This window comes from Tachyglossus aculeatus, chromosome 13 (genome assembly GCF_015852505.1).
Source record: "Tachyglossus aculeatus isolate mTacAcu1 chromosome 13, mTacAcu1.pri, whole genome shotgun sequence".
NCBI lineage: Eukaryota > Metazoa > Chordata > Mammalia > Monotremata > Tachyglossidae > Tachyglossus > Tachyglossus aculeatus.
The window spans coordinates 8,150,390-8,168,542 of NC_052078.1; the positions used below are offsets into that span (position 1 = coordinate 8,150,390).

Sequence of the window (18,153 nt, forward strand, 5' to 3'; positions counted from 1 at the left end):
ATAGTCCTCCAGGAGGCCTTCCCAGACTGAGCCCCTTCCTTCCTCTCCCCCTTGTCCCCCTCTCCATCCCCCCCATCTTACCTCCTTCCCTTCCCCACAGCACCTGTATATATGTATATATGTACATATTTATTACTCTATTTTACTTGTGCATATCTATTCTATTTATTTTATTTTGTTAGTATGTTTGGTTTTGTTCTCTGTCTCCCCCTTCTAGACTGTGAGCCCACTGTTGGGTAGGGACCGTCTCTATATGTTGCCAACTTGTACTTCCCAAGCGCTTAGTACAGTGCTCTGCACATAGTAAGCGCTCAATAAATACGATTGATTGATTGCTTTGTGACCTTGAGCAAGTCACTCACCTCTCTGGACCTCTTCTGTAAAATGGGGATTGAGACTGTGAGCCCCATGTGGGACAGGGATTGGGTCCAACCTGATTTGATGGCATCCACCCCAGCATTTTATACAGTGCCTGACACAAAGTGATTAACAAATATATAATTATTATTACCACTACTTTTGGGTGGACCATCCCACCCTCTGTCCTCAGAGCCCATGGTCAAACAGGTCCTGAAATAAACCCAAAGAGATTTAAGCAGACCCAGACTTGGGAAGGGAGTTGAACTTGTTTTGTACTCTGTAGCCTTGGGATCCCTTGAACCTTCTCAGTTCATAGGTCCCATGAGACTACAAGATAAGCATCTGCCCGATAGTATATTCATCATGCCTAGTGACAGTATCTTTTCAAACGTTTATTATAATACTCTATTAATAGTTACTTAACTCCCACAGGGAATAGATCAGTCCTCAATGCTTTTGCAATCCTGTTCCTTAGAAATAAATCCAAAATCTTGATTGAAATGTCAGTTACCTCAGTTGCAGCCTTTATTGTCATGTCTTGTTTCTTTGGAGGTTAGGAAGGTTAAAGAAGAAATGTTTTCCCTGTTCAGAAATTTGAGATGGTAATTTTGAAAGTTTTTTAAAGTTCTTTTGACGCTTCATTCATTTTTCACATTAGTATTGCCTAGTTCATGGGTAAATATCTGTATCTGGGGCAAGGAAAAAGTTTGACTCAGCATATTTGTCATTTCTACATCTCGTTTTGAATGATCTTTGTTCTCTCAGGAAGAAAGGCGAAGGCTGAAAAATGCAATAATCATCCAGTCCTTTGTACGGGGTTATAGGGACAGAAAACAGCAAGTGAGTATTTTCTTTACTAAAGAATGATTTGCCAGGCAAATGTTTGTTAACTAGCTTAATGGGAAATAATTTTATTACTACTAGGAAATGAACTTAATGTGAGAGGATTGATTTCTCCCTTTGTCTCTGAGTGTCTCTTAGTTATAACGTTATTAAAATGTGTTACTAAAGGAGATGTGGGTGCATGGGGGGTTTATTTGTAAGGTGTATTTTAATGTTAACATAAAACATTTGAACATGTTATTTTTGCACTAAGTAAAGAAAATGAAATGAATATTTTTCCAAGGTTTTATGGGGCAGTATGTTTTTCTTAATTACCTAGCAACTACTTGTGAAACTAGATAACAAAGTATAAACATAGGGCAGAAACTAATATCAAAGATTCAATAGAAGGAAGCTGTGGAAGATTATATTTTAGTAGGTATTTAAGAGCCGTATATTACATCAAGTTTTATTTGCCTTTCAGAGATTAGATAGCAACTATATGGTCTGTCAGCAGTTTAATTGTCAATAATATTCATTTCAGCTCTTAATGAAAAACAGTTTAAAATGTACTCAGACCATAAAAGTTTTTCTGTTTTTTTTCTGTTTTTAGTATTCCATCCAAAGAAGCGAATTTGATCGCTGTGCTAATTTGGCACAGTCTGGTGGAACTTTTTCCATTGCTAGTGGATCTAACTTGACCCTTTTAGCACGGCAGCTTCTTTTTTTTTACAGACAGACTGAAGATTCAAAGCGTTTGGTGAGTACGAAAATATACCTTTACTAGGTGAACTGTTAGGTGACCAGTCAAGTTAATTCACACCTTCCAGCTAAAAGCAAAGCAGAAACTATTTGGCTATTTCTTAGCTGGTTGCAAATATATCCAAGGACTGGTAGCAGGGTGCTACTATGGTAAAAACCAGCCCCCTACTAAAACAAAAATGTAATTGTAGTTGACTTTTGACTCTGTCACTGTTGTGGAAGTTCTAATACCCTTCTTCAGGTGCATGAACTGTATCAAAATTTTGAAAGCATATCAATCAAAAGCGCTCAATAAACGCTGACTATATACAGTGCACGGTACGAAAAGCTGGGAGAGTACAATACAGCAGAGTTGGTAATCATGTTCCTTACCCACAATTGATCATCCTTTCAAATGCAACATGTATTCGAGCACACCCAGTTGCCAAGTAAGACTTAAGTATTAATGTGGTCCTTTTCAGGAGAAACATGTATTTGTTCTTAAAGATCTCCATCTTTAGCGAGCATATAACTGAAGCACCTTTAGCAAAAAAATAAAAAAAGAACTTTGGATGTGGGGTTGTTACTATTTGCGTTGTCTTCCCAAATGTTAAGCATATATATCGTCCATACTATAAAACTGTGTGCTCTGCTGTTCATATCTTTCATGTTTTAGGATACACTGTTGGTATTTTGAGTCTCCCATTTTTTTTTCCTCCTAGAGCTCTAACTTGAAGGGAATAGATGGAATCAGTCCTTAAATATTTTCTCATGTTACACCATCTTAAGAATAGAAGTTGTTCGAAAAAAAACCCCAAAACCTCCATGTTGTAGTGTTTCATCATATTCCCACTTCAAGTATGTCTACATTTAAATACATTTTAGAACACTGTATTTGCCGCTCCTACAATACCCCTTTGGCTTCTTTCACAGTGTGTTTATTGTACATCCTACCTTTATCTGTTAATAGATATAACAGATTTTAGGGTGGAGTACATGTCAAATGATGCAAAAAGTGTTTGTACCCATATTCATGAGAGAATGTGGACAAGTAGTTCAAGGAGAGACCTTTTGAACTGAAAGCTCTTGTTGGTAGGCAAAATAAACTAATCTCAGTGGTGGGACTCGAATTATTTCCACCCTGCTTAAAACATATTCTTTTTAATATATTAAGTAAACCAGTATTCTATTGTGCTATTGTTTTTATAGGTTTTGTGATCACAACATTTTGATCAAAGGAAATCGTAATATAAAGACCACAGAAAATGCTGAGTAGCCCATTTAAAACTGGCAGTATTTAGAGCCACACAATATTAAGAGATTATTAGAGAAGCAGCATGGTTTAGTGGAAAGAGCACGGGCTTGGGAGTCAGAGAACATGGGTGCTAATCCTGCCTCTGCCATTTGTCTGCTTTGTGACCTTGGGCAAGTCACTTAACTTCTGTGCCTCAGTTACCTCATCTGCAAAATGGGGATTAAATGCGCAGGCCCCACATGGGACAACCTGATTACCCTGTGTCTACCCCAGTGCTTAGAACAATGCTTGGCACATAGTAAGCACTTAACAAATACCATTATTATTATTATTATTATTATTATTATTATTATTAACAAAGCCAGTTTTAAAAGGGTGTGTGGAACCTTGAAATAGTAGTCGAATTTCTTGCAAGAAAAGACCAAGGGGGAGAAAGTAGAAATAAGGAATCGTCTTGTCAGAGGGCAAAATTTGTAGTTCTTTCCATAAGCAACTTCCTTTTTAGATTTTATAGTAAATGTATCTCGTGCTTCTCAGAAGGTTGTGTCCCTGAGAATTAAGGAAAGGCCTCATTTGAACTAAAAATCAATTAATAGACTCGTACAAAAATGGGGATTTTTTTTATTTATGGGAGATTCAGAAGAGTGGGATGTCATTTGTGAAGTGATTCAAGTAACAGCATCTGAATGATAGATTTCAGCTCTTCATATCAAGAGACTCTAGTGAACAAAGGGTGTGCTGACATTTTGGTAGTGTTTATTATATTTACAGGCATTTCCATAGTCACTATTACAGCTACATTTTAAAATGCTCATCTTTGCACTCAGTGTAGACACATCCTCATTGTAGAATACATATTTTTTTTAAGTGCAGTTTTGCCTACTGTACAGACATAGGCCAAGGATAGTTTTTTCTAGTAAAATCTGGAAAAATGTTATTTTTGCCCTGAAAAAATGAAATTGAAGGTAAAAACTGGTTAATATTTCAAAATTAATTTTGTACCTAGATTGGGTCAGTTTAACTTTTAAACACAGATTGCATCTTGAATGACTGAAATAATTCTGTATATTTTTCTAATTCTAAAATCATAATTTCTGTAATTTTGCTCTTACAGATATGGATGTGTCAGAATTTAATTAAACACAATTCTCAGTTCGTTAAACAGCTGGATGGTCCTGACAGACTTACATGCTTATTCCAAATAAAAAGGCTGTTAGGCCTATGTTGCAGGTAAAGCTCCTTTACTTATTGCAGAACTAAGTTTGCCAAATATTAATTGATATTTTTTGACTAACCTGGAGGGGCTTTCGTCCCTTATTTCCAAGGCTTGTTGCAATTTTTTTATGGCTTTTGAATTTAGCAACGAAACATATTGGAATGAAAGCTGTTGATTGTGTTGCTAGAAATGTCTGCATTCCAGACTAATGCAGCATTCTGTGCTCTTTAGAAATTTCTTGAATCTGTATCAATTTCAAAGTCATACATGCACAAGATTTTAAATATTGCATGTAGGCAGTGTAGTTGCTGTTGTCATGTGAAGGTGTGCCTAAATTACGTAAGAATAAGGAAACCACCCAGTCTTTTTGCTCAAAATATTAAATGATGTTCTTGAACTGAAACTTTTAATCATCTTTAAATTTCCAATGGAAATGTTCAGATTTTGTGAGATTGATATGAAATATTTGATTTTTTTTTACAAAACTTTTTATTCTAATTGTTTCACTAATACTTCTTGATAATAGGATTTGCTCACCAAGGATAATGTGAAGATGTGAAGTTAGGAAAGCACTGAGTTCTTAAAAGGTCTAACATTGAAAAAATATAGCCATTTAAATAAAAACTGGTACATTGTAGTGTCGGGAAAAATGGGAACCATACCAACTGAATGTGGGAGTATCAAATGGCAACTAATTATCAAAATAATTGGTAGATGGACTAATCTGACAAGGGAAGTGTTTTCAGAATTTGGTCTCAGAGCCAACTGCTTCTACCTTCTCAGATTCCTCACTAGTTTCCTTTTGACAAGGATTGTGAGCATGGACCAAGGATTAATACAACATGGTGGACTACAGCTGTGTTTATTGTTGGCAAATAGGTATTTAAATTTCTAGGAGGTGACATTCCTTCATTTTGTGCAAGAGTTTTTACTAAGCATCCATTGGATGTAGAGCACTTGGTTGGGTGGTAAGCCCTCTGAAGGCAGCAAGCATGGCTTTTCTTTCATAATTTAAGTGCTTACTCTGTGCCAGGCACTGTACTAAGCACTGGGGTAGATACAGGCAAATTGGGTTGGACACAGTCCCTGTCCCACGTGGGGCTCACAGTCTCAATCCCCATTTTACAGATGAGGGTACTGAGGACCAGAGAAGTAAAATGACTTGCCCAAGGTCACACCTCAGACAAGTGGCAGAGGTGGGATTAGAACCCATTACCTTCCGACTCCCAGGCCTGTGCTCAATCCACTACGTCATGCTGCTTCTCCAGTGTGATCCCAACTGCCTAGTGCAGTGCTCTTCACAGAGTAGATGTTTAATAAATGCTGTTAAAGGTGATTGTGGGGAATTCTAGAAGAGAAAATAAGGAATGTTTCTCAGTTCATTCATTCAGTTGTATTTATTTAGTGCTTACTGTGTGCAGAGCACTGTACTAAGCACTTGGGAGATACTCTATTACAGTATAATTGGCACATTCCCTGACCACAATGAGCTTACAGTCTAGAGGGCGAGCTGGCCATTAATACACACAAATAAATTACAGATCTGTCCATGAAAGGTGTATAGTCCCATGGAAAGAAAGGTTACGGAGGAGGAAATGTCCATTCTAGGCCTTGGGTCAAGGTATTGGGTCAGGTTCTCTATTTTCGTTCAATCAGTTAAATGGGGGTGGTGAGGGAAGAGGAAATGGGGCAAACTAAAGGCATAGTGCTCTCTGGGAATTACAGTTCCAGATTATGCATGCACATTGGGAGACATTCCATTGTGTAGATTTCCCCCAGATGCAGGAGACCAGTAAGCAGGGAAGGTTAATATGTGATGCACTGACTAAAAAGTGTCAAAAAGGGACGTACTTGGTCCCTGTCACAGATGTCAATTTGAGCTATTTTCCAAGCTGACTTATTCAGGGTTTTGCTGCATTCAGTGATGATTCAAGGCAATTCAGTCAGACCCTTTGTGAAAACAGCTCTGATCTGTGGGCTTGTGAATGATAATAATGTGAGCTTTTGAAAGTGAATACATCATTAGGTGGAGTGGACAACGTGGTATTAAGGATGTAAATTGTTTTTTATTTGCAGGTTGCTGCAAAACTGCAACGATGACAGTTTGAATGTTGCACTGCCTATGAGAATGCTTGAGGTATTTTCTTCTGAGAATACTTACTTTCCTGTTTTACAAGATGCTACCTATGTAGCATCATTAATTGAACAAATTTTGCACTACGTGATTCAAAAAGGTTAGTAATAATAAGTGTATTTGTTCAGTGCTTACTCTGTGCCACACATGGAGCTAAGCATGGAGGTAGAAACAGTTTGTTCAGATTGGACCAATTCTTGTTCCTTGCAGAGTTCACAGTCTGAGTAGGAGGGAGAGTAGGCATTTCATCCTCATTTGATAGATGAGAAAACCGAGGCACTGAGGAGTTGTGACTTGCCCAAGGTTACACAGCGGGAAGTGGCGGAGCAGGCATTGGAACCCAGATCTTCTGACTCCGAGGCCCAAGCTCTTTTGTGAGAACTTCCATAGTCAATGTAAAACCTAAATAAATGAAGTCTGTACTTTCTCACCACAGATTCTTGTAACTTTAAATTAGTCATTGCTGTGAAACAGAAGGCTAAGATGAAAACAGCTCCAGACACTGCAAACAGCAACCATGGCAGCACAGCAAGGGGCATTCTTTGGGTGTGCGCAGTGCATTTAGGACTGTGGGATCTGCATTGGCCTTTTCAGGCACAGAGATATCTTCAGGCACTAAGGACAACTATGCGTGTCATTGTAAACAATGATTAAAGAAAGATGTATATAGCCTTTCTACCTAAATAAGGAGGGATTTCTGGGCTCCAGATTCTGGGATTTGTTGAACTCTGAAAATTCGACTACTTGTTTAATTTGAATGGAAAAATTGGTGCTTAATAATAATAATTATGGTATTTGTTAATAATAATAATAATGGTGGCATTTATTAAGCGCTTACTATGTGCAAAGCACTGTTCTAAGTGCTGGGGGGGGCATACAAGGTGATCAGGTTGTCCCACGAGGGGCTCACGGTCTTCATCCCCATTTTACAGATGAGGGAATGAGGCACAAGGAGGTGAAGTGACTTGCCCAAAGTCACCCAGCTGACAAGTGGCGGAGCCGGAATTTGAACACATGACCTCGGACTCCAAAGCCCGGGCTCTTTTCCACTGAGCCGCGCTGCTTCCCACTTACTGTGTGCCAAGCACCGTTCTAGGCCTTGAGCACTAACTCAATTCTTACAGAAACTGAAGCTTTAGAGAAATTAGTGTGCCCTTTTATAAATTAATTTGGGAATTTAATTAAAGGACTCTATGAATTGTAAAACATTAGCTATTCCTCCTGAAGCATTTACATTAATCATACTTCTAGTCTTTTTGCTGACTGTCTTACTCTGATTTAAACAGGCCCCTTCTTCACAAAGTGCTTAAATTCTAATCATGTTTTAACAGGTTAAAACATACATTGTATGCATTTTTGCTTCTTTTAGGATACTACAGGTCCCTTTACTTGTTAATTAATAGCAAGCTTCCATCAAGTATTGAGTATTCTGATGTATCTCGAGTTCCTATTGCAAAAATTCTGCTGGAGAATGTTCTGAAACCATTGCACTTTACTTATAGCTCCTGTCCAGAAGGTGCAAGGTAAGAATGAAACAAATTGGAGAATGGACATATTTCTCTATTGCCATTTTATACCATCTATTCAGTACAAACAGCTTCTCTAAGATGCTACTTACAGATTATTTATGGGAATTTATGCTTTTGCAACCTCATTTGTTTGGGGAAAAACATTCATTTCTGTTTTGAATGTCACTGTGTCCTTTGTGACTAATTCAGAAAATATTTTTTACTGTGTGGTTTTGAAATAGCTGCCTTAATTCTGACAGTCCGGACATAGTTATTTAACTTTCCTTAGAAAATAAAATTAGTCAAAGGAAGAATTTCATTATTAGGCTAATCATTTTAATCATCACCTAACTGAATTTATCGATATTAGACTATATTGTTTCATAGAAAGTTTTTTATATGTAAATTTTCATGATCATCATAAAGTAACTAATACATTGGTAAAAAGAAACAACTTTTCTTTTTCAGACAACAGATTTTTGCGGCCTTCACAGAGGACTTTCTCGCAGCACCTTTTACAGATCAAATATTTCATTTTATCATTCCAGCATTAGCAGATGTACAGACCTTATTCCCTTATGAACTCTTTCTGAATGCACTATTGTTAACAGAGAGCAGACGTTCAAGAAAAAATGACAGAGCACCATGGCTCTTCTATTTTGTTTTAACTGTTGGCGAAACACACTTGGGTATGGAAAATGTTTTTTTAAAATTAGAATCTATATAAATAGCATATAGTTTAAATCTGCTTTATTAGTCATAGTGTAGAAGGGAGTCTATAAGTGATCCAGGAAGTGATGCCTCTCCTATAAAGTGCTGTAGTGCTTTACCCAAAATAATGCAAAATAGTAATGTTGATGAGTGGAGATTTCAAAAGTTTGGGTTTTATTATTACTACTATTAGCAATAATAATAATAATGACATTTAAATACTTAGCATGTGCCAGGCACTGTACTAAATGCTGGGGTAGATATAAGCAAATCAGGTTGGACACAAGTCCCTGTCCCTCGTGGGTGTCACAGTCTTCAGCCCCATTTTACAGATGAGGGAACTGAGGTACCGAGAAGTGAAATGATTTGCCCAAGGCCACACAGCAGACAAATGGTGGAGCCGGGATTAGAACTCGGGCAGTAACTCAGGAGTTTGAATTTGGGCCTTGGGAGGAATTTTTTAAAAGTATTTGGAGGTGATATTAAATAATTTTTAAAAAATTTCTTTTTATTCAAATGTGTTTTAAAAACACGTATTCCTGATTAAATTTTTGGGACGATTAAAAATATTTTAAGATCCAGTCCTTTTTATTCAAATTCAAATTAAAGTCAAATTAAAAAATGTATATAAATGTAGTTTTGATGCTAAAGAAACAGGTATTCAAATCGGGAAGTTTCCAGAGGCAACTGAGGTCTAGTCAGGAGGTTAGTAGATGAAAGAAAACTGCCCATACTCCCAGATGCCTGGCTCAGTAGCCCGTATGGATAATCCCATTAAGCACGTTATCTCCAGAGATAACATCCTTGTTAACAATGTATATGGGGATGAAAGTTAACAGACTAGAGAATACAATTTTATTATCCTATTGTTTTTCTGTCCCATTGTGTTTATGTAGATTTTTGTTCCCCAGGCAAACCCTTTAAAAAATACAAAAGCTTGCCATAGTAAGGGAATAGAGCCAGAGAAACTCACAATAATTTTGCAAATGTATGGTGTTGGGAAAAATTTATGAAATTCATAAGCATGTTTTTACAGTAAGATAAAACCATTTAAGTGTCTCTTGTTTTTGGAAACAGGTGTTTGCCCTCCCCATGTGAAGCAAGTGTCCTCAAATATCCATGTGATGAATCAAAGTGTTTCTAAATTGCTATTTCAAATCTACTTTATATATAAATTGCCAAAATTATTTGTTTTTGATGTAGCTAAATAAATTATCTGAAATGACAGCAAAAAAATCCTTGCTACCTTATGATGCCTCAAAAAAACAAAACCTACAATTATCTCTAATTTGGAAATCATGTGTGCTTAGGTTGAATCAAGAAGAATGAGCTTTTATATTTTAATTTCGTCTTGAATTGTGACTTTCTTGCCTGAGTAGGATTTAGATGGATCTAATGTAAATGAAATTTTCCCTATAGCAGAAGTGCGTAGTATCCCACAAGTGGGTCCACGTAAGGATAAAGGAAAATTTCTGAATAAAGAATGGGGATTGTCTGGAGAGAGAGAGAGACAGACAGATGTGTATGTGCCCTTAACAGAGTGTGAGGAGCTGTCCTAGGATGGAGAGTCTGAGAGTGGGATATAATGGTGTCCCTGGGATTTCTCCTTTCTCTCCCTCCCTCTCTTTGAAATTCCTCTTCAATGTGACATAGGTGTATGCAATTTTAAATGAAGATGTATTCACATTGTCTTTTAAAGGAACTCTTTCAGAGGAAGGACTACTTGTGTATTTAAAAGTCCTCCAGACTTTTCTTTCTCAATTGCCTGTTTCAACTATGGGAGCAAACTGTCAGGATGCAGCCAGTGACTCTGAAGAGGAGGATGAAGAGATTGATAGAACGATGACCACACCTGTAAGGAGTTTAAAGATGCTCAAAACTAGATTGTATGTGTGGGTAAACCTGCTCAGTGACCTAGATAATGGCTTTTTAGCCTGTGTTACTCTTGAGTCCAGAGCTGCTGGTGAAGAAGATATTCTTTTGGGTTTTTTTAATGGTATTAAGTGCTTACTATGTATTAGGCACTGTACTAAACATTGAGATAGATATAAACTAACCAGACTGGACAAAGACCATGTCCCACATGGGCTCACAGGCTTAATCCCCCCCTCTAGACTGTGAGCCCGTTGTTGGGTAGGGACCGTCTCTATATGTTGCCAATTTGTACTTCCCAAGCGCTTAGTACAGTGCTCTGCACATAGTAAGTGCTCAATAAATATGATTGAATGAATTAATGAATTTTCCAGATGAGATAACTGAGACACAGAGAAATGAAGTGACTTGCCCAAGGACATGCAGCAGATAAGTAGTGGATCTGTGATTAGAACCCAGGTCCTTCTGACTCCTAGGCCTATGCTCTATCTACTAGGTGATGCTGCTTCCTATGTTTTTCTTCTGACCAAGGGATGGAGTCCGGGCAAACTCCCTGAATCATCCTTGGATCAGAAACCAGGAATCCTCCGAGTTCTTGCTCAGAAATCCAAGAATAAGGGTATCTAAAATTTGGACATTTTAAATATCAGGAGTTAGCTGCTTGGTTTGAAAATTTTTATGAAATGCAGACCAGAAAAAACCCTTTTTGCGATAGAGTACTTTTAAAGACAAAACCCACTATAGGAAGTAAAAATACCTAAGAAGAGCTTCCCTTCAGAGTGGAAAGCAATATAGCTGTGCATGTGGGATTGTAGTGAGATTTTAGATAAAGGGAGAAACTACATCTCAGGTTTTTGAGTTGTTCTAATCCAGTGTCATTAATTGAGCAACTTCTTGGTACTTTTTTTTAGGGGGATGGTAGAATATCAATGCAGTACATAACAGAGGAATGCTTAAAGAAGTTGGATACAAAACAGCAGACAAACACTCTTCTGAACATGGTCTGGAGGGATTCTGCCAGTGAAGAAGTCTTTACACTGATGGCATCAATCTGCCACACCCTGATGGTACAGCACCGAATGGTGGTGCCAAAAGTCAGGCAAGTACACCACCATTGCATTTAATAAGCAATTTTAGTTTTGGAAAAGCAAATATTAGATCTCAATTGTGTACTCTAGGCTTATGTTATTCATTCATTCATTCAGTTATTTATTGAGCGCTTACTGTGTGCAGAGCACTGTACTATGCACTTGGAAAGTACAATTCAGCCATAAAGACAGACAATCCCTGCCCATACCGGGTTTACAGTCTAGAAGGGGGAAGACGGACATCAAAATAAGTAAACAGGCATCAGTATAAATAAATAGAATTATAAATACACAACAAAACAAGTAAATCAATAGTTATCTGATCTGCTCTTGTTAGAAAATGGCATCTTAGAAGTATTATCTAACCACTTGAAGGTAAAGTATAAGCAACAGCAAAAAATCAAAGTTTGCCTTATGCTTTTTCCTGCACTGGTGGAGGTGTGGAACAGACTCAGTGATCTTTGCAATAGATTTTTTTCATACACTGTGGAAGTTAACAAGTACCATAATTATTATTACTATTAACTTAATGTATTTGACACCTGTTGCTGACAGAGCTTTGAAACTTTTTAAAAATAAGTTTCCTTTTCCCTGACTTGACTGTCCTGGAGAATTTATTGCTTAATTTCTAGTTGTTCTGTGGTTTTCAAAATGGGTTGGAATGAGCTTGGAAGAAAGCCATGCTACGTGTTTTGTTTTTATGACCAGAGGTGCCAACTTGGTGAAGGGGAGAGGGTGATGAGAACTATATCTTTCTCCCCGACATCTCTGATGTTTGCCCCGTTCTTCCCCAACACATGGGGTGAATCAGTTGGTCTAGGACTGATCTAGTTGCCCTGTTCCTTAAAGCTGCAGGGGGTTGGTTGAGAGTAAAGTTTTAGAAACAGCCACCCCGCTCTGCCAACAGGAAGGAGGGTGGGCAACTGTAGCTTCCAACCTGGCTTCAGAGTGAGGGGCAAACCATGCCCCTGTTGAGACTGAACCAGAAGCTCCTCTTTTGCCAGCTTGGCAGAGCCTGGCAGAGGCAGTGAAGGTGAGTTAGCCTCTGTTCCCTCAGCTAGCTAGAGAGCCCAGTAGGGCATTGGGTATTGACAAGCTCTAGGGATAAATTAAGCATTCCTCCCCTTTGCTGGGCCTGCAGACTAGGGGGCTGGTCTCTGGATTCCAGACGGAGGATTTTCTCTCCCTCACTGGAATCATCTGGGATCAGGGTCAGATGAAGCCTCTGCTCTGGTATGCCCCCAATGCACCCTTTTGAGCACCCTCCTCCCCCTAAACAACCCCTGCTTCCATATTGGCCTTCATGCTCAGAATTAAGTTTTGCATCTCTGTATGGCCAACAGCTCGTTTCACCCACCTAGAATAATAATGTGGTATTTGTTGCATGCAATGTGCTTAACAGGTATCTTGCACAGCCCCTGTTCCATGTGATGCTCACAGACTAAGTAGCGGGGTAAACAGGTATTTAACCCCCATTTTACAGCTATAGAAACTGAGGCACAGAGAAGTCATGATTTGCCTGAGGTTATGTAGTAGGTCTGTAATATGTCCATTAGGCTATTCTGCTTCTGTGCTGTAGCTCCAGTCACCTTTTCAGTGACTTGGTAGAGTAATGTGAAATAGGATTTCTGATACCAATCTAGAGATTGCCTTTGTTGCCAGGCTGGCAGCCCGACTGTAGTCAAATAACCCATAGTAGGACCTTTGTTTAGGAAAATAATCCAAATCACTATTTGTCAATGTAACACAAAGACAAATAACAGGAGAGAACTGGAAAAAAAAATTGGACAGTTTCTTAAAATAGATTTGTCAGATGTGTGGTTTTCAGAAGAAAATTGCAGCCAGGTACCAATGAAAATGCTCTAGCTAAACAATGAAATAGCCCAGTACAGCCACCCCCCTTTATAAAAAGCATTGGCTTTCTCACCAAGACAAAGTTTACCTTGGTTTAAGCACTTCCCTTCCCATCCCTTTGAAGTATTTTAACTGAGTGGATAGAGTAATTAAAACCTATTTCAAGTTAGCATTAGGTAATGACAGCACCTACTTAGCATAGATAATGGAAGACCTTTTAATACCAAATTGCTTTTTTTCAATGGATATGAAAAATAGCACTTGGAAAATTAAGTACTGTATTTACATATGTACACAAAAGCATCAAATTCAAAATTTTGGCGGGGGTATATATTTCCTTTGCTATTTGGTCATGTAACATTACTGTGTTTTATCAGTTTTTAAATTCACGTTACATTATTTTCTATGGGAAATGACACATCATTAAGTACTCTTTAGGTTAAGCACTCTTTTCATGGAATAGAGAGTGCTAGCCCCATATAGCAGTACTGCTAAATGGAAGATTTAAAATATTCTCTCTGCCATATGCATCTATGTTTATGTAGTGGGATTTATTGTAGTAAACAGTGAGCTATTTCTTTGGGTACCAAAGAAAAGTTTAAGTTGAACCAAATGTAAGTTTGGAACCCGTGATCTGCTGAAATTGCCCTGTAAATACAGCAAACTAATTAGGTGCTATCTTAGCTCACTGGTGTTTATTGCTATTAGAGGAAGTAAGATGTTACTGAAACTGTGATCCTTGATTAGGGTAATTAGCACTTTGTAGACTAATTGCATTAGAGCAGGATGTGAAATCTGTAGATCATAGCACCTGAATTTTAGGAGGCCTGTCTTTATTGTTGCAGAGTCCATTGCCTTGGTTAGTAATTACTAGATTTAAATGCATTTGCTGCTCAGACTTGAGGTTTGGTAGTGAACTGTTTCCTAAAGATGTATAATGAGTAAAGAAGCTGTCTATAGCTGTACTTATGTGAGTACAACATCTATTTCCTCTAAGAAGCTTCTCCTGAAATTTTGTAATTTTAAATGCAATTCTATTTTAAATTAAATATTTAAGCTGTCTTCATAGTTCCTGGCAGTGGTAAAACATTTCAGTTTTTTGGGAAATTGGTAACAACTTTCTTCCAATTTGTTTTTTTCCAATGACCACTCAAAGTATTTTTTCTTCCCACATTAACTATTAGCCAATGATTCTACTCAATTTCATATTCACCATTTTATAATATACTTTTAATTTTAGCATATCAAAACATATAGTATGCCAAGCGGCTACCTTTGTTTTGAAGTATTTGTGTAAAATCTTTTCCTTTCCAAGTTTTGTTCTGCTTTGGTCACTTAAAACTTTTCCAGTTTGTTTCCAATTATCCATCAATCAATCGTATTTATTGAGTGCTTGTGTGTGCAGTATTATTGCCTTTTTATCAATCAAGTTTATTGAGCAGTTACTGTGTGCAGGCACTGTACCAAGTGTTTGGGAAAGTACAACACACCAATATAACATTGCCTGTCCATTGTTCCAGCAACTCTTGTTAGAGGTTCATCACTGGTCATGATTTTATCTCCTGTTTAACCATGAAAATAAATGAGTGCCCAGTGCATTGTCTCTTAAAATGAAAAGTGTAAAATGGCTCTCAGTTTTACCAGCCCAAAATCTCCTCCTTTGTAAGCATACTGTTTTTACTTTTTGAACGTCTAGATAGTTCGGGATGTAAATTTCATATCTGGGCCAGTTGGTGATCACTGTTCCTAAAGGATTTCCCAAAGGGAAATTAGTTTGGTGAGTTGAAATTTTAGCAACTCAATAATTTTTTTGCATTGTCAAGTGCAGTATCATAAGCCTCACAGCAGTTATGTAAATAACCTTATGCTCTATTATTTCCCTTATGTGTAATTTATTTAGTATCTGTCTCCTGTAGATGGTAAACTCCTCATGGGCAGGGATTGCATTTTCCAATTCCATTGTTCTGTACTTTCCCAAGTGCTTGTTACTGTACTCTGCACAATTACAGTAAGTGCCCAATAAATACCATTGATTAATTGAGTAAGCTGTGGTAGGTTTATGTGGACATGAATTTTTCTCTGACAAGTTTTCTCAAGAGTATCTAAAATGCTTTTCTTCGAGGTGGTGTTTTAAGTTAGTTATTAGATTCTTGGTGTCAGAAAATTCTTAAAGGAATCTATTTCAGCAAAATGAGATGAAATCACTACTTTTATCCATGCTTTGCATCTTTGGAGAGCCTGTCTACAAAGCTGAAGGGCCACCTATGTCAATAATAGCACTTTTATATTTTCTGAAGAGCTCAAAGTTCATTCTCATATGTTATCTCATTGTTGCCAGGAGGGAGGAACAGATAGCTGCATTATTTCTATTTTACAGATGAGGAAACTTGAGGTGTAAAAAGCTAGGGACTTACCCCAAAGATCAGAGTCAGTGCTGGAAATATGTCCATTAAAGATGAAAGTATTTTCTGGTTAGGTGACTGGGTAGAGCTCTTTCCTAAGTAGGTAGGCCCTCAATAACCAACGTTTGTGTTGCCAAGATTCAGGACTAAAGCAAAATAGCAAAGTGCTGAGTGTATTTTAATTGGGCAGACTTAAACTACCAGAGGAAGAGATAACCATTGAAGTCTAGCTAAGGAATAAAGGTTGGCATAGAAAGTCCTTGGTTAATCTTTAATGAATTTTTGAATGAGTTTGGTCTTCCTGTTCTAGAATGCTACATTCTTTTAGAGAAGACTATGAGAACATGAGCCTTTTATCACTTTTCCTTGTTAAAGGTAGCATTTAATGCTAGTTTTATTGGTTCTCAAACTATTTACTTCATTTTATTGATTATGTTTCTAATCCCTTAGTAAACTTGGGGGTGGTGAGGTCATGTTGCTAGATTGCTTAATAATTCAATGGAAATTTATAAGTGGAAATGCATTTTTTCAGGATGTGCTCCTAAACAGGAGATTCTTCCATGAGACCAGCTGGTGGAATATATGTATCTTACAAATATTTCTGTTCAGATTTGTTTGTATTGGAAATTGCTGTGTTTGAATATTTCTCTGGGGTTAGAAATAAATTCAGTTCTTTTCTTGGGTTACCCTACTGCACTTCGTTATACTACTGCAGCTGACACTCTAATGCCTTGAAAGAACTTCAACTTTGCCATTTTAGGTAATCCACTTTAGGGGGAATATTGTAATAGAAGTTCGGTAAGCCTTTTGAGTTCTGAAACTGGAAGTTGATGTTTAAGTGACCAGTATTCTATTAACCAGAGTTGGTGTGAATTGTAAGAGAGGGCAAAAACAAAATGCACTGGTGAAATAAGAAATATTAAGGAACATCACACAGCATTCCTTAATTAAGTGCTTTGTTTAAATTAAGGAACATCACACAGGGGTCCTTATCTTTGTCAGAGTACTTAATTTTTTGTGGCAAGGATGCGCTGCCTTACCCTACCTTGTTAAATAGTGTAACTTGGAGAAGTGTATTAAGAGCAAAGCCTTTGAAATGTGTTGGTGTTCCCCAGTGGCTCTTAAGTACTACAGTATCTAGTAAGAATGTCCTGCTGATGAATAATCTTTAACACTGGGTTCAGAAGTTCAGACTTCTTCTCCTACCCACATCAAAATTGCAAGGAGTGATTATTTAAATAACATTGATGGAGAAATTAAATTCAAGTTGAGGCTTTTGTGTGAAATATTGCACTGTATTGACTGTCGTTTTCATTAAATTTTACTTAAGAGATAGTGTGAAGGGGGGGCTCAGATCAGAGGCTAACAAATGACTTTAAATTAGTAATTTTCTATAATGTCACTCATTTCTTAGTCTTGCTAATTCTATCTCAATAATTCACAGAACCAATAAATCCAATTTTAAAACAGTTGTTCATTTTCATCTCGCTGAGCATGAGTTGTAATGAGAAATAGTTTTTATCTGCTATGAAAATTCGTTTAGAAGAAACAAAGCATATTTAGAAATATATTAAAAACTGTGAACAGACTGTTCATGTGCCTTGAGGTAGAAACTGAACTATTTGCCTAGTTGTGTATTTAAACCAGTGTAGCCATATCAGAGAAAGTGTGTTTTTACAGTCTACTTAAAGTAATTGTGAAAAGAAACCCTTATTTAGAAAGAATAACTTCCAGAAACTAATTTTAAAATATTAATGAAGTTAATGTATGTATTAAATGTTCAAATGGACTACAGTTTTGACAGTTTTCTGTTTGGTTTGTTCAGCTGCAAGTGCTATATTATTACTTGCATTTTGGAGCCCTGCTAATCTCTTCACATAGGAAGACAGTGTGTTAAGAAATGCCATTGTGATTAGGAGAATCTTTCACAAACATTTCGTTTAGGATTTCTTTTGCAAGCTTCCCCTTTTACAGACAAGCTATTCTTTGCAGTAGGATTAGGGATATTTTTCCTTGTAAGTTTATTACAGAGTTGATCTGTTTCTTTGTTTAAAATCAGGGCTGCCACCGGTACATATACACACACCCCCATCCCATTTATAAATTTCAAAAATGTACTAGAAGTTTTTGAGAACCCAAAATTTAGCAGCCATCTACTTTTAATATGTGCAAGTTTACATAACATATAGT

At 37.3% G+C, this 18,153-nt stretch overlaps 1 protein-coding gene across 1 annotated transcript in view; it reads left to right on the top strand.

Moving 5' to 3' along the window:
* Window positions 1-18,153, top strand: part of UBE3C (ubiquitin protein ligase E3C) — a 117,194-nt gene that overhangs the window by 19,269 nt on the left and 79,772 nt on the right. The window contains exons 3-10 of the mRNA XM_038755613.1: window positions 1,126-1,200; window positions 1,796-1,942; window positions 4,293-4,408; window positions 6,471-6,628; window positions 7,898-8,051; window positions 8,505-8,725; window positions 10,447-10,601; window positions 11,531-11,718. Coding sequence (XP_038611541.1) covers window positions 1,126-1,200; window positions 1,796-1,942; window positions 4,293-4,408; window positions 6,471-6,628; window positions 7,898-8,051; window positions 8,505-8,725; window positions 10,447-10,601; window positions 11,531-11,718 — 1,214 coding nt within the window. The remainder of the gene's footprint in view (window positions 1-1,125; window positions 1,201-1,795; window positions 1,943-4,292; window positions 4,409-6,470; window positions 6,629-7,897; window positions 8,052-8,504; window positions 8,726-10,446; window positions 10,602-11,530; window positions 11,719-18,153) is intronic.